The sequence below is a fragment of the Megalops cyprinoides genome, chromosome 6, assembly GCF_013368585.1.
Source record: "Megalops cyprinoides isolate fMegCyp1 chromosome 6, fMegCyp1.pri, whole genome shotgun sequence".
Classification (NCBI taxonomy): Eukaryota; Metazoa; Chordata; class Actinopteri; order Elopiformes; family Megalopidae; genus Megalops; species Megalops cyprinoides.
Window position 1 is genome coordinate 12509620 of NC_050588.1, and position 23123 is coordinate 12532742.

The 23123-nt window shown below is 41.7% G+C and overlaps 1 protein-coding gene across 2 annotated transcripts; it reads left to right on the forward strand.

Moving 5' to 3' along the window:
- The first annotated feature begins 6180 nt into the window (after nt 1–6180).
- Nucleotides 6181–22485, forward strand: nucks1a (nuclear casein kinase and cyclin-dependent kinase substrate 1a). Of its 2 annotated transcripts, none has more exons than XM_036531383.1 (8): nt 6181–6367; nt 13449–13498; nt 14468–14570; nt 15157–15203; nt 15566–15700; nt 16164–16313; nt 18496–18648; nt 20439–22485. In XM_036531383.1, exons 1-8 carry the CDS (start codon nt 6351–6353, stop codon nt 20663–20665), a joined length of 882 nt encoding a protein of 293 aa, XP_036387276.1. In that variant the 5' UTR covers nt 6181–6350; the 3' UTR covers nt 20666–22485. The 2 variants fall into 2 exon arrangements, with proteins under 2 accessions (XP_036387276.1, XP_036387275.1); XM_036531382.1 differs by having other exon boundaries at nt 6183–6367; nt 16161–16313.
- The last annotated feature ends 638 nt before the right edge of the window (nt 22486–23123 follow it).

Consider the following 23123-nt stretch of genomic DNA (forward strand, 5'->3'; position numbering starts at 1 on the left):
TGACAGTAAAATGTCTGTATGTAGTGTTTAGCAAAAACCACTACAAATTAACTTCCAAAATCATAATGTGAACAATAACAGAAAGAATGTCAGACTTTGGCCAAGCTTAGATATATATTTAGCAAGTTCCAATGTTTTCTTTTAAATTCTTTTATTCTTTTCTTTTAGATGTTTTCATTTGTATGTCATCTGAATTGGTTCTCATTGAGCTAATATGAATTATGAATATGAGTTTTTGTGTGGAAGCTCATTTGTCTATCACTCCCTTGTGGCAAGCACTGTGGCCCTGAGGACATGATGCAAAACAATTAATTCAGTAGGATGACTGTAGAGAGTGTATGCATAATTTCTCTTTTTTATATTCACAGCCATTTATCCATTCAATTCAGGTGGATCAATTAATGTTTTATTCACATTCTCAAAGACAATTTGAGGTTGCAACATGACACTATAGTGCGAATTTGGAGATTAGAGCTTAAGTGTGATTTAGTCTAGTAAGCTAACATTTTCTGATGACATGATATTGGTATTGCATACAACAAGCTAGACTGATAGCTCTTATACTTCAGATCAGACTAGCCAGACTGCTTTGTATGGCAATCTATGTAAAAAGGTTGCCCCTCACATACTCAGACATTCGTAATGGTATAGGATTCACAAACAGCCCACACACAGTATAGCTCAGCAGAATGCACAATGTGTGCCATATAGTGTCCCACGTGTGACTGCTCTATGCTCTATATGACTTATCCCATCAAATGTTTAGGTTTAAAAATACCTTCAGTACCAATCAATGTATTTCAATTTGCTTTTTCCTATGTGAGTTTGGACAATAAGAAACAGGTGTCTGATTCAGGGTTGCTTGAATCTAGATTTGACCTATTTTATTTTTTACAAACTTCCGGTTCTGTGTCCTATTCATTGGTAAAAATACATAGAAATCCTCACAGTCATATACTTCATGGGACTTTTTCATCTCATTTTCACCATGGAAGACACCATACACAAGCACACACACACACACGCACACACACGCACACGCACACACACACACACACACACACACAAACACACAGGCAGCATGCACTTATAATTTCATCCTTCAAATTCACTCTTTGCTGTTTAACATTGATGTGAAAACAAGAAATATGAAATGATTCCAGTCACAAACTTGGATTTTCTCAGTTCCAGTGTGAATGTGAATGGGCCTTTTGTTAACATATCTGCAGCATGGCATTGGACATCTGTTCTCAGTGCACCCAGCTGAAATCCATTTAAGCAGGGTGTGTCATGTGAATTTCATGTAAGGTGGACTAATCTGTGTTAACATCGAAAGACAACAGCCTTTGGTGATCAGTGACCTCTCTGGAAACACACTAAAAAGCAGGGAATGCTATGTTTAAATGTAGAGAAAGTACTGAGGGAACAAAAAATAGAAGCAGGGAAAAAAATAGAAGCAGATTCTAAGCATCACATTGAACAAAATGCCAGCAAGTTGCATCTGAGCTGTGTTTGAGGATTGTGGGTAGTATGGTATAAGGAGGGGGAGAACCCTCAGGGAAAGCAAAAGCAAAAAAAAAAACAATCCTTTACCTGGTAACCATAGAAACATGCCCTCTACTCATATCAGACTGCCCCACCCAACACTGAGAGATTGTTCCAAGTAAACACACATACACACATGTACACATACAAACACACACATACAAACACACATGTGTTTGCAGTCATACACTACATATATTTCTCAGCACTGCCTTGTCACAGCATACTCATGCTCACAGACCAGATCTTGAAAGAGAATATTCCATGAATATGAGACCTGTCTACTGCTCTTCAAGTGCAGGGTTGTACTCCTGTGAAGCAGGTAGAGCTCCCAGAGCCCCTGTCTCCACAGTAACAAAGCCCTTATACTCTTGCAATAGTCTAGCATTACTCCTCTGGCTTTTTACACTTACACTTATGTAGACAACACAAAAGTTCGCACAGAGAAACAAACAGTCAAGAGCTCTCCACACTAACTCATTGGTGCCAGGACTGGTGACTCTCAGGGACTAATTACCATTGTATTACAGTCCCAGACACGCCAGGGCATAAAGGACCAATGAGTCCCCTCCTGAATCCACACTGAGCTTAAGCCAATCGAACAAAATAAACATGTCATGACTGTAGGTTTTTTTCTGTAATCTGCACAACTCAAGATAAATAAACATATTAAGGTCAGACTTTATCCATACTTTATCATCTGCAAAAAAAACAAGGTGTAAGGCAATGGCACAGAGGGTAAGAACATGTTGAAGACGTCCTCCCGAACATAATTTAAAACACAAGACTCCTAATTGTGTTTTTGACTGCAAATTTGGAGTTGCTTCAATGTGCAGTTACATTTTTGCGGGCCCACTACCCCGTCACCTGTTATCAACCTGTCAGCAGTCTCAAAAGACTGAAATGATGGAGAGTTTAAATGCTTCCATAATAAGAATAATGCAAGAGGCACATAAACTGGAAAGCAAGCACTCGTCTGAGTTATACCAAGCCATCCACAAAGATGTTTTTTTTCCTGAAATCGTGCGATAAAAATTGTTCCTAGTGAAGTCAAAATGTCAGTTGGAAGAGCAATTCACCCACAGCACTTTGTCAGGTTGGCTGCTGTAACTTTCACCAGTGTTACTTCATATATTTGGCCCACATTCCTGGTTCTTTATTAAAAGTGACAGCTTCACAAGGGCTAATCGTGGGTATCTGAGCACTTGTCAAATACATCTAGGATCTGCCACAAAGTGCACGGTGTGACCAGGCTATTTTTCACAGAGAAAACAGAAACAGCATATATTCAACCTGACAGGAAAGACTTGTCATTTAATATATTTCCGCTGACCTTTCAGAGGCCATTTGGCACAGGACAATCTCTTGCTGCACAGTTTATAGATCAGGGCATGCTTTGTAGCACTACCTAATACATTTCTGAAATGCAGTGCAACCTTGCCGTAGTAAACATCTTCACCCAGTGCTCATTGTAGCTTGGCTTTTTACTCCAGTTTGTTAATATGAAATGGTAAAAGGTTTTCATGGCTTTGAAGTAAAAATGATCATTAAAAACAGTGTTTGTAACATGTAAGAAAAATGTTGCTGTTGTACTGTTAATTGCATATTATCAACAGAGGCTCATGAGCTTGAAGAAGGGGAAGCTAAAAACCTCCCTCTAAACTGCTAGTGGTCCAGAACCTGTTTTTTGTGATATTAATGTGTGCTAATTTGATGTCTGCTGGATCAGCGATGGCCATCTTATTCTTTTTCTGTTTTAGTGTCTCATGATAGACTTACAAACTGTTACAGATTTGATCTCTGTGTCAATTCAGGTCTTACAGGAGCTAAAAACCTAGGCAGATGAGGCCCTGGTATTAACATCATGTTATAGCATGCTTATACTTGCCTGGATTCAGATACATCTTAATGTAAATGTGGTTTTTGTTGCACTTATACTACCTCTATGTAAGCCTTAGCTGAGGACAGGTTCTCATAGTATGTGAGACATAGCAGAGATAGCAGAGAAGAAGAAGACATGTCTAAATTGTGCTAACTGGGAAAATAATCCAACTAGACAGATTTTAGTACTCAGCTACACTGTTAGGTCTGTAATATTACATAAACGATAGGTATATTTCCACATCTGTTTGTCATTTTCATTTACTCATGCTAGCTAACTAGGAAATGGGTAGAAAAGACTGCAGTGTGAGTAAAAAAAATGATAGCTTCCCCTCCTCTATCTATCCCATATATCTATTCTTATACCTGACTGGACGTGTGCAGCGTTAAGCATCAGTTTGTTGGACATCCTATTTACTTGACACTGCGCCAGGCTACTTCCACCTTCATGGGTTCCGTAAACATGCCTACTTCTCACAAATGTACTATGATTACACTTTGGCCACATTGAGTTGTATGTAGCTAACCATAGCTGGAGTGACTTTTTATATGTCACTTCACCCACAGCCGACCATAAGTGGAAATGGCTTTTTAGTGCAAGCACCATCCAGCTGGACTTGACTGTATCAGATGGAAACAAACCACATATTGTTCTCTTGCTCCTACTAGTGACAGTTCTGACTTTGGAAATGCCCTAACCATGTATGCATGGGACCCTTTGCCACATGCAAACATTTGACTAGATTTTTTTTTTTTTTTTTTTACCAGATTTGCTACAGAGATTTCTTACTCTTAGGGTCCCACTGCACAAGAATCCCATTGCACAGTTCACAAAAAAAGTTCACTTCTGAAACCTAGACATTCAAATTTAATGAAGTTGAGAAGAGCAAAGAAATCTACAGAATGAATTAAACTTATTGTTTTTTCTCTAATTCGTGGTTCATACATTTTTTGAAAAGAATTTGTCTGTTTCCTGCTCAGTGTACATTCACCTTTAAGGGCACTCAGGATGAATCAGTGAAACATTGTTGGTAGTCCTTTCTTACCTTAAAAATGTAATTCCATAATATAAACAGTTACTCACAATTCATTTTAACTTCCCTGTTAAAATGGGAAATAGGTAATGAAAATGCAATCCAGAGACAGTGTGTTATTGGACACACTGAATAAATCCCATGTAGATGGCCGTATCAAGGCTGATTGATAAGTTCTTAGTATATCCATTCAAACCCTTGCCATGTATTTATACAATCCAGCATAAAAGTTGAGAAGCCTTTTGAGTCTCCACCAGAAAAAAAAAATGTAGCAGAGAAGGAATTTTTGAAGTAATAACATAATGGGGTTCCACAAATTAATTTTTTGTAAAATGTGTTTATAAGCTATGCAGACATTCATATTAATATGGTAGGTCCTGTTAATTGTAACAATGCTACTGAATACATTCTTCATAAAAACATCACAAGTAACAAAAGGCATTTCTCTAAAGCTTGTGGTGATGGTGACATATCATATTTCCAGTTGAGAAGCCCTAGGCTATAAAAGCTGTTTTCAATGAATGTACTGTTTGATTCAGTGGGTGAATAAAGTAAATAAAATGCTAATTCTTGTGAACACATCATTGTCTGAGGGAAAACACTAACTGCGGTAGGATGCCAGTGATAGCGGGAGCAGTCCTGCATTTTGCAACATGGACTTATTATGCCACTTCTTTGCTATTTATGATCATGAAACTACCAGAACTCCAACATTTGTTTGGACAGTTTATACATGGTGAAATGCAGCTACAGCAATAGTTGTTAGTACAGGCATCTATTATTCATAGCCTTTTTTTTTTCTCTTAAAACTATTTGTCTTTGCTGTATTTTTTTAAACTTGTAAAGCTGCTGTGCACATCTTTTGAGTATGCAGCATGGGTCTATATAGGGGCAGGGGCAGGGGCAGGGGTATGGGGGGGGGGGGGGGGGGGGGGGGTAATGACACTTTGTGACAACAGAGGCTTCTTATGTTCAGCAGGTTCATCTTACTAATTATTACTATTATTATTATTAGTAGTAGTAGTAGTAGTAGTAGTAGTAGTAGTAGTATTATTATTTTGCCACCACATGTGCAGAACATACAAGCGTAAACCAAAAGGTAATGGCCTAGTTAGCAGTAGTAGGGGTTAAACTCCAAAACCTGTTGTGCTTTTTAATGTACTGTGCTGTATTACAGGGATGCACAGAACACCTCCAAGAATGCAAATAATTTTCAAAATGCAGGTAATGTAATGCTTTCAGGGAAGGAGCCTTTTTAGGAACCCCTCCCACACAAAAACGTTCTGAATCTTAAATGGTTAAGACTAGACATCACTCACACACAATTAATCTGCCATCCATGGCAGAACCCCATACTAACAGTGTTTGTACACTTACATTTTGTTCATTTTGAACATAAACTGCAGCAGCTTGTGTCCAATATGGGCCTCTTTTTGTTTTCTTAACTGTGTGAACTCAACCTATCCGTGTAGGGGGAGGGTGATTGTGGGCGGGACACTGCAGCTGATGAGCAGCCACCACTTCCAATAAAAAGGCCAATGATGATTCGAACTATCCAATTGTAAATTTAGCTTTTCAAGATTCTCCAGTAAGATGTGATTATGGGCGGTCCTTCCAGCCAAGTATCCGCCCAATGGCAAGCGGATAGGTTGTGCAGAACCTGCAGTTTCAGTTTGTTTTATTCACCATTTTGTGTAGCTGAGGGTAAAATTAAACTAAAATCCCTTTTAAAGCACATTTCTTCTTTTTATTTTTTGTTTTGCGCGTGGAATTGGGTGAATTTTGTGACGTTGCATTACGTCCCCAATTGCAAAACTGAAATCTTTCATTTTTATTTCCCTTGGATTTTTCTCTTTTTACATTTTTTAACCTCTACAGTATTTCTGCAAAATGTCAAGACCAGTGAGGTATGTTTGCTGTATGTTCTCTTAGTAGTTGCACGGCATGCACGTTGTGGACCACCTAAACACACGTTACTGCTGCCATGTTGTCCTGTGGGGTAACGTTTAGTTTTATTTGAGCAAAAAGGTTGTAATTTCGCGTTATCGTACACCCATTTGCGAACAGTGATCCTTGCAGTGTGGGATGGTTAGCTTGCTATCGATAGCTTGCTAGCGTTCCAGCTAGCTTACACGTCCTTTCGCGCGCGCTTCGAATGTGCATCTATTCCACACTAGCCAGTTAGCCAGTTTGGCATCATCTGGTCGCTACCCCTGCGTTACATTTCTGTTTGGCCGTGTCCGACAGTAAAGAAAAACGTAGCCTACTTTAATTAGCAGTGGCGAACTAAAATGAAAATATGGCTACCCATTCATCCAAGGCAGCCTGAGAGAGGCAGTAATAAAATCCCAGACTGGATATGGTCGTCATTGGTTCATTGATGGGATTGTGTTGAGCAGTGTTTGCGTTTTACTTGCGAAGTATGAGATATTTTGTGGGTTTTATTTTCCAGAAGCGTTTTTGGGGTTACTCGTCGGTAAACATTTGTTTGTAGACGTGAACAATAAAAGGGGGCGATCAGGTAGTTCGCTTGTGTGGGGGTGGTGGAGGAACCAGCGGACCCTTCACGTTGGTAGCAGTAAATTAGCTAGCTAGCCAACACAGTATTGGAATGATGTCAGAGAGGGGGCGGGGGTCTGTGAAATTACCACACCCCCTTCTTGAATTGCTCTATGTAGGCTACGTTGCTGCTCGATTTTTTTGCTAGGTTATTAGCTACGTATGTTGCTCGCTACCTAATACAATTGAGTTTATTACAGCCATATGTTAGTAGGTAGCTTGTCTGGGGCCATAGTTGGCTAACTAGTTAGCGGTGTCTTCGTCAGTAAGCCATCTTCACATGTGTTGCTAACTAGCTACTGTGCTAACTACGCAGCGCATAGTTGTCTAGCCACGCTGCATGGAAAAGGGTGACTGTCCAGACTGTTAGCTAACAAGCAAAATAATATAACGATAACTAGCTAAAAAATAACATCCCTAGCGGAGGGCCAGTATGGGGGCCATGATTATCGTAAAGGTCATGTTCTGGGGGATAAAACACCGAGTTGGATAACAAGTGCGTTTTGTATACAGCTAGCTTTCCACATTGCCAGCTCGCTAACTACGTTGCATATATTTGAGCCAACGAGCATGTTCATGAAAATGTGACGAACTGCAGCTATCCAAGTACCCATCAATGGCAAGGTAACACAACACTATTTTGAGGTGAGCTAGCTAGTTAATAAGATTACGTGACTGACCCCTCCCCCACTGCAGTCGGTAAGTCGTGATGTGTGGAAGCCAGGCGTATCAGTTAAGCTTCCATTGCTTCATCCCGATCGGCAGTCCTTACCACTGCACCTTGGTTGTCATCTCATGTTTGACCAGTTGCTATGCCATGTTCACCCTTGTTAAAGTTCAGTAAGCGGGGAAAGCGTGCGCAAAGACATCTTTGAATTTGTTGGCAAACATAACATCCTACCACAGCCCCACTGCGGGCAAAGATCTCAAGAGTTCGAGTTACAGTAAGGAACCATGCACTTGTAACCATGTCCCCCGTTACTTGCCTGTCTCATGAAGGAGGGATCTATTTCACATCGTGAATCCACCTTCCACATCGTCCCAAATGAGTTTAGGAAACTGGAGCTCTTTCACTATCATAAGGTACATTCACTGGGGTCCAGACCATTGGGTCTGTGGAAAGACCCACCATGCCACATGTTATTTGCACTACCGAAGTATGACAAGCCTATGACTTTAACACTTCTGTTGAGTAAGAAGGGCTTTGACTAGACCTCTGATGATGATTTGCTCGAAACAAGATCTAATTTGTCTTGAAACCAGTGGTAATTACCATGTTAGTTAGCTAATTGTTATCTTTAATGTGAATATTTGCCTTTGGGATCGTGGCACTTAACTTATCTAAATAAGGGCTTTATTTGGGGACATGGATTGTTTTGTTTGTTTTTCATCGAAGGCTGAGTTTCCCAGCAGTGAGAATACCACAAGATTTCTCACAGGTATTACCATATTCTGTGTAACTTTGTTGTTTAATTATTCACATTTTCAATTACGTGCCATAGATCACGGGGCTTGAAAAGATTATCCATGTTTAATCTTGACATTATTTCCTGCACTATGTGTGTAAAATATCTTAATCATGGACTAAACAGCGCAACAAAGCTGCATTTGTAATTCAGACGAGTCACCACTGGAAACTGAGTAAGCACAGAAATTCTTTGCACTGACAGTTCTTCATTATTTAATCTGAAAGCCGTTGGGTGTTTGAGTAGGTAGGTAGTCTATATTTTTAAGGACAAGAGACACCTTGTCCTGACTGGAGAACAAGGTGAAATCAGACCTCATAAAAGTTGAATGAACAGGCCTGCCACTCAGATACTCAGATACACTCTCGTATCTCCTCTCCCCCGCTACTGTCATCAGCATAACTGTGATGTTATTCCTTTGCTGAAGGTTGAAAAGGTGTGAGTTCCATCAAGACAGCAGATGAGCTTCATCAGTCCTCCATTTTCTATTAATGAGCCAAATTTGACTCTTAATTTTATATCCTGTAGCACAGGGGCTGCTGACAGAGAAGCAGTAAAATACTGTGAATTTTGAAGTTTCACCCAATACATCATTGTGTTCACTGGACCTTTTTTAAAATTAATTGATTATTTATTTGTTTTTTCTTTAGTGTGGTAAATTCGTTTGATATAGTCATCACTAAATACCTCCAGCCCTATGTTTAGTGGTAGTTCAGAAACGCAGCTGCATGTTTGTTGTGAAGATTCCAGTGTGTGCCTCCTGCCCCACAAATGTTTAAGCAGCTACAAACAAGAAATTCACAGGGAAACTGCACAAAAGAGTCAGTCACAGGAAAAAGACGTTAGACCTCAGTTAAATAATTTGTCCCATTTCTGCTCACGTCTCGTGAATCCTTGTGAGGTCATGTATCGTCAGATTCACAGCAGCGTTCCCGTGTGCCTCACAGACCATTGCACTCTGGAGTGCTTGCTTTGAGGACACCACATGACTTCAGACAGTTTAGCCCAAAGCTACAGAGATGCAGCTTGAATATTGGTCAGACCTAGCAATTTCGCCACACCAACCAGCGCCAGCTCTGTATCCTACAATGTGGGAGGTGCTGAATGGTGCTAACAACACAAAATAAAATATTCTAATGAAATGGCTACAATCTTTTATTTTGCTTAGTTTGATTTGACTAAATGATATAGGTTTTGCAAATCATTTGTTTATAGTTAAGTCCATTTTGAAATGCTCTGATCAGATTCAGTGCAGCTGTGAGAATTATTTCTGTGCTGATTAACCAGCTGGCTGGCAAACCTATCAGCAACATAGTTTGTTAGTATTCATAGTATTGACATACCTTAGTGTTGTATTGAAGATTGTAGTATTGAAGGAACTTATTACCTAGCTAATAAGGATAAAATGAAAAACTAGAGCTTGCAAGCTGTCTAGGGGGTGAACTAAATACCCATTCTATATTGTCTAGCTAGTTAGCTAACATGAACCACTGCCCTGTCAGGTTTATTTTGATACATATAAAATGTGTCGTTCTCTAACATTCCATATTGTTCGGGTATTTCCCCCCAAGTTTTCGGTATCTTAAGATTCAGTAAGCCCGTGAGTTTTGGAAGTTTATGATAAATGCTACATTTCCTAATGAACATTCATTTTATTATAAAAATTACAATTTCTTACAGTAGAAATTGTGTAGTTGTGTAGGCATCTTGCTACATTGGGCCACATAGATCCCCAGGACATATGTTCAGGAGAATCTAAAAGCTTATGTTCCAGGTAGCCTTTTGTGTTTACAAATACCAGAACAAAACAGTGTTTCTCCAGTTCTACTTTTAATTTGAACTGAAGCAGATTCCGTGATTTATCAGTGTTTTGTAATCATCCTGGGTTTTCAGCATTCTCAAGTCCACAACAAAATTACTTACGGATCACTGTTCAGATGCTTGTTAAAAATAATGAAGATAAAAACCAGCTTGTTGTTTTTTTCCTCATAAATATTCATAAAGGAGAGCCTAAGAAGCCTCCATAAAATAACATAATTCACTGATATTAATTTAGCTGCCTCAGAGCAGGAGTGCAAATATATCTCTGTGCAGTGAGTCATTACACGCACTGAACTGAGGTTTTATTTAATGCTTGTGGGGGGAAAAAAAGTGAGATTTCATCATTTAAATATTTAATCATGGGATCCAAAGAATATTCAAATATGAAGTTAATAGAAGTGCATGTGTCTTGTCTAGACACTAGCTTGCCTCTCGCCTTCACTGTCTACCATGCATTTGCTATTTGCACCAGTAATGCTGCCCTGTCCTCCTATACCCCCCCCTATAAACTGTTGCATTATCTCTTTAAAAAAAAAAAAGGTTGGCAAAGGTCATTTCAAGTTATTGAACAAAGGGTAGGGCTGAACATGGTGACTTGGATTGGTGCTTGATTTTTCAGTGTTGTGCTCAAAGGTTTGGCTGTTTGCTCACAGAAGTAGTATTTTGTTGCTGTTAACACCAAGCCTGGTTACAGAGCTGTTTGGAACTGTATCTATCAATTCACGTTGTCTTACTATTCCATAACCTGTTCCACTCAGTAAGCAGATTTCCATTGACCAGCAGGGGAAGTTTTGAAAAATGTTTTGAAGTGGTGTAAAAGGGGCAGAAAAATGGAACAGGACTTGCAAGGGGCCAGCCAGTCCTAACGAGGAGGAGTTGCATCCAGGCGATTATGTAATTTGAACATCGTAGTTTGTCACCAACATGGTGGAAGGTTGGTGATAGCCGTGCACTTGCATGCAAATGTGCTGTGCTAGTCTGAAAGAAAATTTTGTGTCGGCAAATATAAGCTGTTATAAAGTGAAACCACTTGATTTGTTTGTCGTTTTTAATATGTCTTTGTTTCCCGCAAAATAGTCCAATCCATGAGATGTACTGACTTTTTTCAGGCAGGGAATGACCCTATTTATATTGTTTTATGCTTCAAGTAGAAATTATCCATTAGTGCTATTTTAGGATTGGTTTTACTGATTACCTTGTAATGGGTAAGGTAAGAATTGTAATTGGGGAATCTGGTCCTAGATCAGCACTTACTGGCACCTTGAAACACTTTTACTTGCGGTAGAGGAAATTCCACAACGACTTGAATGCAGTGTAAGATGCATGTGTGGAAAGCACTGTGTTGTCTGTTGAGCCATAGCGGCTTTCAGCTTGCAAGACAGTCAGATGGCCATCAGTGATAGTCTTGCGCCTTAGCGAGTCTGTCGTATATCTTCCAACCAGAGTCTGTGTGTCGCCAAAATGGAGATTTAGAGGATTTCTTTGAGCTTGTTCTAGCCTTGTTTACCTGCAAAGCTTCTGCACCTTTATTTACACAGAACACCACCTTGAGCTTCCGGCATGAAGTGGTGCCTTGACTTAAAGCCACGCCTTCACGCTATCCAATAATATGTTTGTTAGATGGGTGACAAGTGGGTGCTCAGCAAATCTCCCACATATGAGAGACATACCAACTGATCATCTGTGTTGAGCAGGGGTGTAATTCAGCATTTATTCATCAAGTACATACATCTGGCTGAGCAAGGTTAGGTGAGTTGGAAGTAATGCATCAAAATGATCAGTGAATTATAAATGAGTCAAGACATACAGACAAAGGAGACAGTTTATCCGGAGTTGATCAACTGGACAGTTTAGCCAGCAAAGGGTCACGTCCATTTATCTGGTTCTAAAAAGCTGGGAGTGAATTGTTAAAATAATTGTTCAGTGCTAATTTATGCAGACTTGAGTCACATCCTCTGGTTCCTGCAGCCCATGCTGATGCTGTCTTTGCAAATGGTCCGGCACGCAGGTTGTGTTGCTGCACCAGAATGCCTTTACACAGAGTGCAGCACACGCGAGGTTTATTTACTTACAGTGGAAGTGTAAATCACTTAATGTTTTTACCCGTCTCTGAGTGCGGAATTTTTGGTTTACAGCCCAGCGTCCACCATTTCGAAATTTGCCAATGCTTTCACAATGTCGGATTGTAATGGATTTTTTTCTTTACTGAAATTATTCAAATTCTCCAAATAATCATTGCAGTCAAAAAAAATCACAGTATGCAAACCTCTTCTTAAGGATCCACTCAAACCAGTCCCTTCGGTTTGCCTGCATTTTCCACTATTTAGATGGGTGTCCGTTTTTGTGTTAACAGACCTAGCCATGAAAGCAATTGAAAACACTGGATTCCTTTCTGAACCTTTAATAACAATGGTCATAATTGGATCTGCCAAAGGATTGCTATTGGTGATATTAGTGTCCTGCATCACTAGAAGCATTTTTTTTTTACATTAAGCACATGTGAGTTTGCTTCAAACAAAATGGAATGGTGGCCCTTGTAGTAATTTGGCATCAGGTTATAGCAGTGGTACAGGCATTTGGCTTGTGTACGTGAAAAGGAACTAAGAAGCGATTTGGTGTAATTCTCTCAGCAGTAGATGGCAGTGTAAATGGAGTATTGGTGAGCAATGCCAGCATTGCAGTGATGGTATTTGGCCAGCACTGCTGGTGTGAAAGTTGCTCATCACTCATGAAGATTTTGAACATCTGGTGACAACATTGCACTTCTTGTAGGGAAATATGCATATATCACCTCTAATTGCAAGGAGCCCTGTCTTCTCACCTTCTTGTCGTGCTCTATGCTGATTGAGCAGATGTGTCACCCGATGCTTTTTATTGCCTGTCATTTGAGCATTCATTATCCTGGCTGTCACCAGACGTGATGTCAGGCCCCACGTGTGGGTCACCCTGTTGCTATCTCCTTACAAGTGGCTTCTGTGATCAGAAACCCAGGCCAGTACCAGGGGGTCTCTCGTGTGGTGTTCGATGTATGAACACGTCAAACACAACAGCAGTTTGGGGAGTTTGATATGCGGCTGTCGGGCCACTGATGAGATGGAATGTATGCTTTTCCTGACAATGGTTGCCTTTTGTGTTTCCACAGGAACAGGAAGGTGGTGAATTACTCTCAGTTCCAGGAGTCTGATGATGCAGGTGAGCCCAGGACCCCTGATGAATATCTGATTAATTGGGAGGATTAATTGGAAGTGAAGATTTGATCATTTATCTATTTTATGTATTTATTTATTTTTTAAAAATCAATCAAAGTCTTTGATTGCAGAACTACAATAGCCAGCCAAATCAAAATTAATATGACCTTTTATGCATACCTCTACCTGTGAAAATACAAAGGTTTTATTGTAACTTCTCTGAAATTGAACTACCAAGGTCAGTCTCCAAAGTTGCTTTTTATTGGCTTAATTATTTTGTTGCTGATGAAGACATGTGCTGAAATGTTGTCATCAACAAAAGACTCGCTGTTTGAAGATTAAGCCGTTTGCGAGTTTTTCATTTTTCGCAGATGGTGTCACTGTTGGTGAACATTTACCTGTAGAGCACCAAGGAATATTCCAATACGTGAATTCATCCCCTGTCTGTCTTGATTTGCATACAGCTATAAAATGATTGTCTTGCTGTTTGTCTGGGGAATATTTCTCTTATAAAGCCATAAGGCTCTCAGTGCAAAAAGGCTTTATGATGGATCACAAGAGATACTACACTTTCAGAAACATCACAAATTGACAGATTGATTGATCTGCACCCCTCCCGTCCACTCCTAGAAGCCTCGTGTCATTTTGGCCCCCTTGCGTTTGTGCTCCTCTGCTCCTTGCTCGGACCTTTCAGGAGCGTTTGGCCAGGGTGTGTTACTGAGTGTTATTTTCAGCCGCCCGGCCCTTGTCTGCCTTGTTTCCTCCTCTTGTCCTGCGGGGGCAGAAGGAGCCCCAGAACACGTGTAACCGCAGTTTAACGGTCAGTGTAATTGGAGCGTCCAGTCTGTGTGTGGCCTCCTGCACTGTTTCCCAGTAGCAGCGGAGACACTTCACCGCTGTGTTTTTAACCAGTGGCTCTCTGCTCCGTGCCCAAGGGCCTAATGTGCATTCCTTTGCCCCCCCCAATCCCCAGATGAGGAGTATGGCAGAGACTCGGAGAGGCCCAAAAAGATGCGTGCGACCCCAAGAGATGTGAAGCACAAGAAGAGGTCAGGAAAGAACTCGCAGGAGGACAGGTGAAGCGGCTCTCCCTTCAAACAGAGCACGTATATGACCTTCCGTCATCTCACACACACACACACACACACAATCTTTGGATCTTGGATATTCAAGATAAGATGACATCTTTGCACACTGAATAGATGGACGAGATCAGTCCCAGGGATTCTTTTTTACAGCTTGTTTTCGAGGTATGTGAGCGAAAAGAGATATTCATCAAAATATTTCAGTGTCAGTGGGGGCGGCTCCCATGAGTTTTACAGCACGTCAATAAGCCGTGAATGAAGCACTAATATGTTTAGAGGTCAAAGATGTACACAGGAGTTAAAATAATGTGGAAGGGCCCTCTGGTAACGATAAAAAAATCATTATTCTTATGGCATGAGGTCTTAATCAGCATTCAGTTCTACACCATTCAGTCATTCTTCAATTTTAATGTCTCAGTGGACAGTTTGTTCTTCAGCAAAGCTGCTGTATTGTGGAATAATGTGAGTAGATATTACATGGATGGCATTTTGCCAAGCTGAAGCACAATATTTCAGCACCTTTCCAAAAACCACTAGTTAAACCTGCAAGCTAAAAACTTTGTTTTTCCTCTTCCAGTGACGATTCTGATGACAAGCTCTCCAAACCCAAAAATGATTCAGCAGGTAAGTATTGAACCTCCCAACAATTTTAGTGTAATTGCTGTTCCATAGAACATCCTGCTGTTTCTAAACTGTACTAGATACACAGCATGAAGCTCATGACGGGTTCTCAGCACAAAGGGCAGTAAAGATAAGCTCTGACATCTTCAGGTTCTGCAGTGTTGTATCTCTGTAGTATCTCTGCAGTGTGGACTTGTGAACCGCACACGTGCATAATTTTAATGGCTTCCCCGCACCACGTGTACTGAGAGGTCCTAGACTGCTCCACAGAGCGAATCCTCCCAAGGCTGTAGAACTCCCCCATTTCTATGGTGAAAATTAATACCAGCAAGGGACTGAGGGTCTGTGTTGTGTTCCATTTTCAGATGACTTTGGTAGCGATGAAGACAATGATTTTGGCGAAGAGGATGACGAGGAAGGGGGCAGCGACTACGACACCAAAAGGGGGAAGAAGGGAAAGAAAGCTAGCAGAAGGACACCGAAGAGGAAACGAGATACAGGTATGTTCCGCGTGAGCTTTGCGAGTTTAACTCCCAAAGGAACTGTATTGTAAGACTACTACACATTGGAGCTACGTTGTTTTGCCAGTAGCAAGAAGCATACCTGCAGTACTCTAGCTAAACAGCAGATTGTTTCACACCTGCATACAGGTCTGTGTTCTCCTATCTGCATTTTATAAATTCCATCCTGCTCTCCTTTACTCATGTATGACTGACATTTCTGCTATAGTATGTCACCATGACTACGCTCGACACACCTGTATAAAATAATTTCTTCCTAATGGATATTTTTGAGAATGTTAGTGCTTTCATCAGGTGAGATTTACTGTTATCTCTTATAAAATATAGACTATCATGGGCAGGGACTAACTGAAATGAATTCTGACACCTTAGTATGCGTGGGACCTTGGGTACTATTGTGAGACCGTGTGTTTGGGGGTTGGGGCGGGGCTCCCCTCAGAAGACAGCGACGACGAGCGGGAGGTGAGCAAGAAGGTGCGGCAGGTGCGGCAGGCCGCCTCCAAAGCGGTGTCCAAACAGAGGGAGATGCTGCTGGGGGACGGGGGCAGCGAGGACGAGGACCGCGATGACGAAGAGCAGGCCTACGTGGACCGTAAGCACGGGGCACCGGCGTGCTTTGCACGAGCCAAATCGCTTGTTTGACCTAGTTCAGTCTGATATGGCTTATCCTTGAGAACGGTTAACTGGGGTCTGCGGAAAGCCCCCCCGTAGTCCACAGTGTGCTGGCAGTTAAAACGAATTACTCGCCACATAATAAAAGGTGGGTTTGTTTGGTCTGAGCAAAGCTTCGTGGCATGACCTTCACTTTGGATTTTAAGACTCTCCTGAGACTGGAGTTAGTAGAACATTTTGAGGCATAGGATAACAGTTTTAACACTATCTGTGGAGGTATGGTATGAGGAAGAGAGTATTGTGTTTTTGATTTACCCATCACAGTCATCTGATTAAAATGTGCGCTTTTGCTTAGCGGTTGTGCTTATCCAGGGTGACATACATGGCGTACGTGTATACCGCTTAAAATTTTCTGAGGCAATTTGGGCAAAGTATCCTGTTCAAGGGTACAACAACAGTGTCAAAAAGCAACAGAATCGGACAGGCAGAAGGCTTTGGGTTATGAGCCAAGGTAACGTACACAAGCAGGCTGGAGAATCCTACATGAGCTGTGCCTACGGCAGAGTGTCTCGGGACCCTATTCAGCCATGTGCTGGGGAGTGGTTAAGCTGTCAGACCTGAATGCAGAATTACAAGGAACTGGGTTAGTTTGCTGAGCATTGTTAGCCTCTCAATACAGGTCTCTGAAGTCCGCGGTTGCTGCGAAAGTTTGTCAAAGGTGTATGTGTGTGTAAGTGACTAGGCAGTAACCTTTCCATTGGGGAAACAAGTGATGAATGGTAATGTGGAAAAATGGAGCAGAGACTTTAATGTGTGGAAGCTGAGACACTTGGAATGTTAAATGCCAGGCTTGACACAGTCCTAAAATGCACTATAGACATAATGCTATATGCTATAGACAAAATGATGACGCAAGCTGAGCAAAGAGGCCCTTTCTGTTCTTACCCTGAAGAGTGAAAACGTATGCTATGTGTTTTTCAAAGCTAATAGGTAAGTTAACAAACATATGTGATATTTTTCTGCCCCAGAGGCATTTCACTGAACTGAGGTGTGCTCCCGCGTCAGGTATGACTAAAGGGAAAACAATACGGGAAGAAACCTAACGCCGCATACCGGGGGCAACTGTTATTACGCTAAAAATAGCTATTCAATATATTGCGACGACTATACCGCCCAGCCTTATATCTCGGTATTTTCTACAAAGTGGGCTAAATGTTCAGTTGTAAGTCAACCCCGCATGTGAGATGTCACAGGGTTTCTGCTAGGATTTTTTCTTGCCGGTCCGGTGTCCGGAAAGAATTTATTTTATCGGACAAATTTGAAACTTACCGGTCAAGTTTCAATAACAGTCTGTGTTACAAAGGCAAATATAATGTACACCTACGTTGACAAAAGAATGACAGCGACCTCAAATCAGTTTGACTATTTAATGAACAGTAACGATTAAGCAAAACAAACAGTAACAATTGAGCAAAACCTCAACATTTGCCACTAAAATGTTGGCTTATTACGAAACATCTGTAACCTGTAACATCTGTAGCCTGTTTTTAAAAAAAAAGGCTAGGCCTACATGGCATCGAATGTAGCCTGTAGGCTACCAGGTACCACTTTATTTTCTCCTTTTATTTTCTCCTTTATTTTCTCCTTTTTCATTGCAGTCCTCTGCTGCCTACTTGAAATCAAACGTGTCAATGTATCTTTGCAGCTTGCAATGCGTATAAGCCGCGTCACACTCTCCTCTTCCAGACGACTTTGCAGCTCCGTCTTAATTCAATTCTGCAGAGAGAAGCCCCTCTCTGCTGTCATGCTTGACACGGGCAGCACACAGGCAATTTTAGCCAGTGTAGCCCAGTCGGGGTACAGCTCACTGAACTCATAAATAAGCACGTTACGCTGTCGTATACCTTAAAAAGTCGATATACCGCCCAGCCCCAGTATGTAAATTGATGTAGTTTGAGTTCTACTCTGAGAGCGTCAGCTTCCAGAATTCTCAAAGAGAAGTTTGGAAATGGGTGGGTCTTCATGCGAGGCTGGCCAATGACAGCCTATAGTGACAGAGTGCTGAAGAGACGGACGTCTGTAGAGGTGCCAGGTGAGGTGTACTGCACTTAGGCCACCAAGCCCAAGGAGTCACTAAACTCCCACCCCCACCCCCTTCACAGAGGAGTCTGAGGGCAGCGACGAGGACTTCATGGTGGATGACGACGACGACAGCGACTACGGCCACTCCAGGAAGCGGAGCAAGAAGGTGATCAGGAGAAGTAGGCCAGAGAGGAAGGAGAAGAAGTCCCCCAAGCCCAGGCTAAAGGCCACAGGTACTGCCCATCTCAGCCATATTATAGGGTGAGCATACGTCCTCTTTTTTCCCGGACATGTCCTCGTTTTGGGACCTAAAACATGCGTCTCTAAACGAGGACATGTCAGAGAAGAAGAAGATGTATGGTCCCCCTACATATTAGGATGCGCCAGAGAAGCATTCTCTGAAAATCAGGCCGTGGCTGTGTGCCAGGGAGGTTTAATGTCTTCCGTGTCACATGATGCACGCTTGCACATAGACCACATGACAGCCTTTTTTCGCACATCAGTGTGGAGTTTCTGAAAATGCGAAATGGTTAATACTTTTGTTGTTTTGAATGCTAACAAACAACAAGAAAATGAAACAAAATAACCTGCATATTGCACTATTATATGTTTTGGTGAAAATAAACAAGTGGATTGCTTTAAAATGGAATTCACAGATTGTAATAGCTAGGCTGTACAAAGCACAGTGAACAAGTTATTGTCATATGCAAATTCAGGTGGTGTAAACAGTATCATGCCTTGAATAACTATTGTAAGGTGTATATTTCTTATTCATAAGCACTAGGTAAAAATGAAAACAGCCACATAGCTGCATTTATTCAGTGGTGTTTACATACTTTAGAGTCTTTGTAAGAGACTGTGTGGTAAATATGTTTGAAAAATGTCATACTGGTGATCATATTCCAGTTTACCCTTACTGATACTTAAGTTTAGTGCATAAGCACCACGTAAGTGGAAATAATCTGAAGTGTACCAGTTATTTTTACATATGCATAAAGCTTTATGAATATTTTGAGATTGTTAGGTGGTTTTTAGGAACATAATATACTTGCATTACAAAAGTGTGTCGCATTACCAGTGCTTGCTTCCTAATATAATCTCAGTTTTGAACAGGGGCCCTTTCAGTGTTTGGCAGACACCTTAACAAGGTCATCAATCTCTTATATTGTGTAAAATGCTAGTTTGCCATTCCATTTATAGCATCATTCTAGCTGTTATGGTTCCAATTTGGTATCATCCAAATATGCATTTGCTGCGTATGTTGGACATATCCCTACTTACCGCCCTGCGTATGTCATAATTGCACTCTTATTCAGCACAGCCAGTATGGAAGCAATTCTTTTGTAAACCAGATGCTAAGGATCTTTATATTGGCCATCTAGCCCAATACGCAGCTTGCTGTGGGCAATAATGCTAATTCTCCATTTCTTAATGGTGCCAATTACGTTTTCAATTGTCCCCTCAACTGACTGATTTTCAAATGCTTTGGAAAGTTGAAACTATTATTTAGGATTACAGACTTAGAGCTTTCCTTGAATGATCAAATGTCGTAACTGCATTCCTAAGAAGTCCTCACCCAACGTTCTTTTGTTACGATGAGGATAAAAGATTCGCTTCAGTATACTGCCTACATCAGTGAAATGGTTTTGCCATGTTGGCAACCGTCTTCCTACCTAACTCACAACAGGCATGCAGTTTAATTACAGAGCAGCTGGCTGTCAGTACCTCTGGCATGAGTGAGGCTATTAAGTTCTTAACTTGTGGCAGCAGATCTAATAAGATTTTTACATTTTTGGTAGAATTAAACATTTTAAAGATCACACTATAAAGTGTTATTTTTGCCTTTTTTTCTTCCTTCCGATGCAATACCTCACTGCACCTGTTGAAACAGACCTCTTTGCTTAAGCTGTCGCTTGTTCCGTTTATATTAATGCCTCTGTCCCCTGCCCTCTTTTTCACCAAAATGGTTTCATAGTGTGTAGTGACGTTACCCCGAAAGTTAACTGTGCCTTGGTGTCCCTAGTGACCCCCAGCCCCATGAAGGGCAAAGGCAAGGGGCGCCCCGGTGCAGCCAAGGCCCTGGAGAAGTCCTCGCCCAAAGAGGAAGAGGGAGACCCAGAGAGCCCCCCTGAGGAGGAGGAAGAGGACGAGCTGGAGAAGAAAGCTTCCCCTCCCCCCAAGAAGACAGAGGACGCGCCCGAGGAAGAGGACGACATATCGGAAGAGGAAGCTCCGTCTGGGGAAGACTAGCCGGGTCCCGACAGTGAAACCCCCCTCCTTTCGGTTTTACCTTTTGTCTGTTTCCCCCCCCCTCCCCTCTTTTTTATTATTTTTTTTTCTTTAGTGTTTGCGGATTTCAGTTTCCATATTGGCCTGGCTCAATGGTTTGGACATTTATTTTAATTATTTTTCGTTTTTGTTTTTGCCTTTTAAATACCATTTCTCCAAGGACTCTTGTTTGTGTGCATGTGAGAGTGTGAGCTTGTATGGGAGAGCGAGTGGCGGAGGGCCGGATGTACTGACGCAGAAACACAGAAGTGTCCGTGGGTCTGTCTGTCTGTCTGAGGGCAGGGCAAGGGCAGCTGCTTACCAGAGATTCCCAATCACTGTTATTTGTTTTGTCCCTCCGCAGTATTCAAGCTGCAGCTCAGATCTGTGTGGAAATTGTGTGCGCGCAGACTAGTGGAAAGAGCTCTGATAGGTTTAACGGTTTGAGTATTCTTAAGATGGGCGCTAGCTGGCGTCTGCGTTTGCCCCAGTCAGTTTGAAAACTCCCAGAAGAATGTGTGCCCTTCATTGGAGCTCATGATACATGCAGCCGTCCTGCTAGCAGATGGTTTGGGGAAAAAGGTCCTGTGTTAGCTCGCCTTGTTGGGTGGCTCCATGATTGTAATTACACTGTTATGCTCACTCAACTCCCAGAGGGCGACTAGCACGGTGTTGGTCACGGTAAGTGACTCGCAGCTCCCCCCGGGTGTCTCCATAGACTCTGAGTGGCAGAAAGTTTGTCTTATCATGACAATGTTTTTACTGTTTGTACAACACTATCCATCCTCAGTCACTTCCCTTAATTCCCTGTTGATGAACAGGTGTGTTGTCAGAGGATGTTATATAAGTGCGCGTGTGTGTGTGCGCACGCATGTGTGATTGTGTGAAGCCACTTTAACTGGTACAGATGTGGTACTAGCTCGGTGTTGCCCTGTCAGAGTGGTGAAAATCATGTCATTGCTTCATTTCAGTCCACCAGAAACCGGAAGTTGAGAATATTTTCAACACTTATGAATCGTGCGCATCATGGAATTAAAACGGATATGAAACGGCATTGCCCCCTACCCGCCCCCTTGTGTAACTTTATGTGAACTACCCCTTTTTCCTGTTTCCTGTGAGCTTGTTATATCTGCACAGGTCATATATTGATCTGTGTACACAATGCAGTATTTGCGGTTTGGGTGTTGATGTGAAGGAGACGGAAGCGCAGCGGGTAGCCCGCGCACACCCTCCCAGCGCACGGAGACTGGAGTACAGAGAGGCCGTTCGTATCGTCGCCTGGGAAGGCTCGCACATCGTGACGCAGATGGGCCAGTTTATTGAGGCGGAAACCATGCCGACTGCAAACGTGAATGCTGAGATCCTGTTGGCTGCTTGCCTTTTTCCTGACGCGTTCACGGAAGCTTGGCGTGCGTGTTCCATTCGCCAGTGCCCTGTAATCCCGGCCAATAGTGTTAACCAGCACAGGTGCGTTAAAAAGCACCAAAAGCCGCTCTGTGGAAGGAAAAAAACATGGAAAGTGTTTGGTTTGTTGTACCAAGCATTTAAAATTCAAGAGCCTTTGGAGGGCTTTAGCTACTTGGCATGTGCTTGGCATATTCATCAAAACTCTAGTATTCGTTTTCAGACTTGGAAACTCTTGTTGACTTTATCCTGCTTTCTCATTTTGTTTGTTTCAAGCTCCAATTTGATATGCATGTCAAATGGTTGCTGTAATGTAAACGGTTCATTTTATCAAAGACGAGCCCTAGGATTCTGTGTACACTCATGGCAGGCATCCATAACAGTTCAATCCGTTGTGCCAGGCATCTCAATTTTTTTGTTTTGTTTTATTTTTTTTTTAATAATTAAATGTTTTTTTTGTTTTGTTTTGTTTTAATTTTCCTCTTCAGATTTTTTGTAATGTTTGTTTTTTAAGAAAAAAAAAAATAAAATGTATCTTGATTTTAAAGAAAAAAAAATCAAAATCATATCTCTTTACTAAAGCATTTGGAAAGGGAGGGTGACCAGGTCAGTCAGAAGAGGTTGTGACCCATGCACCTGTTCAGCCCTACTGGTCTCACGTCTGATGTTCTCTCCCAGTTCATATTTGCAGTTACCCTTGTCGAAAAGGGAACTGGAGTTTAACGCCTTTTGTGAGAATGTCTCAGATTCCTCAAGCTTTGTCGTGAGTTGAGCAATGCCATTTTTCTCTGTTTGCGTTTTCAACCTTCGACATGTATCACTCTCTAAGAGGGTGTAGTGGCATTATTGTGAATTTTTAGTGTAAAGCTGTGTATGTTTTTATCTGGTCCCACAGGAAAGCTTCTCTCTATTTTGCAGTTCATTGTTGATGCCTTAATTTGTGTCTTGTCTGACAAACGGTGACACGACAAAAGAAATGAGTCGACCAGGCCCACCCGATGGAGAACTGGAGAGAGGAAGGTAGAGGTAGACCAAA

What these genes read in the sequence shown, in the direction of transcription:
- nucks1a (XM_036531382.1), top strand. An exon ending in CCAGGAGTCTGATGATGCAG is followed by an intron (nt 13,499 to 14,467) that starts GTGAGCCCAGGA and finishes CCCAATCCCCAG; the next exon opens with ATGAGGAGTATGGCAGAGAC. An exon ending in AGAGCAGGCCTACGTGGACC is followed by an intron (nt 16,314 to 18,495) that starts GTAAGCACGGGG and finishes CCCCCTTCACAG; the next exon opens with AGGAGTCTGAGGGCAGCGAC.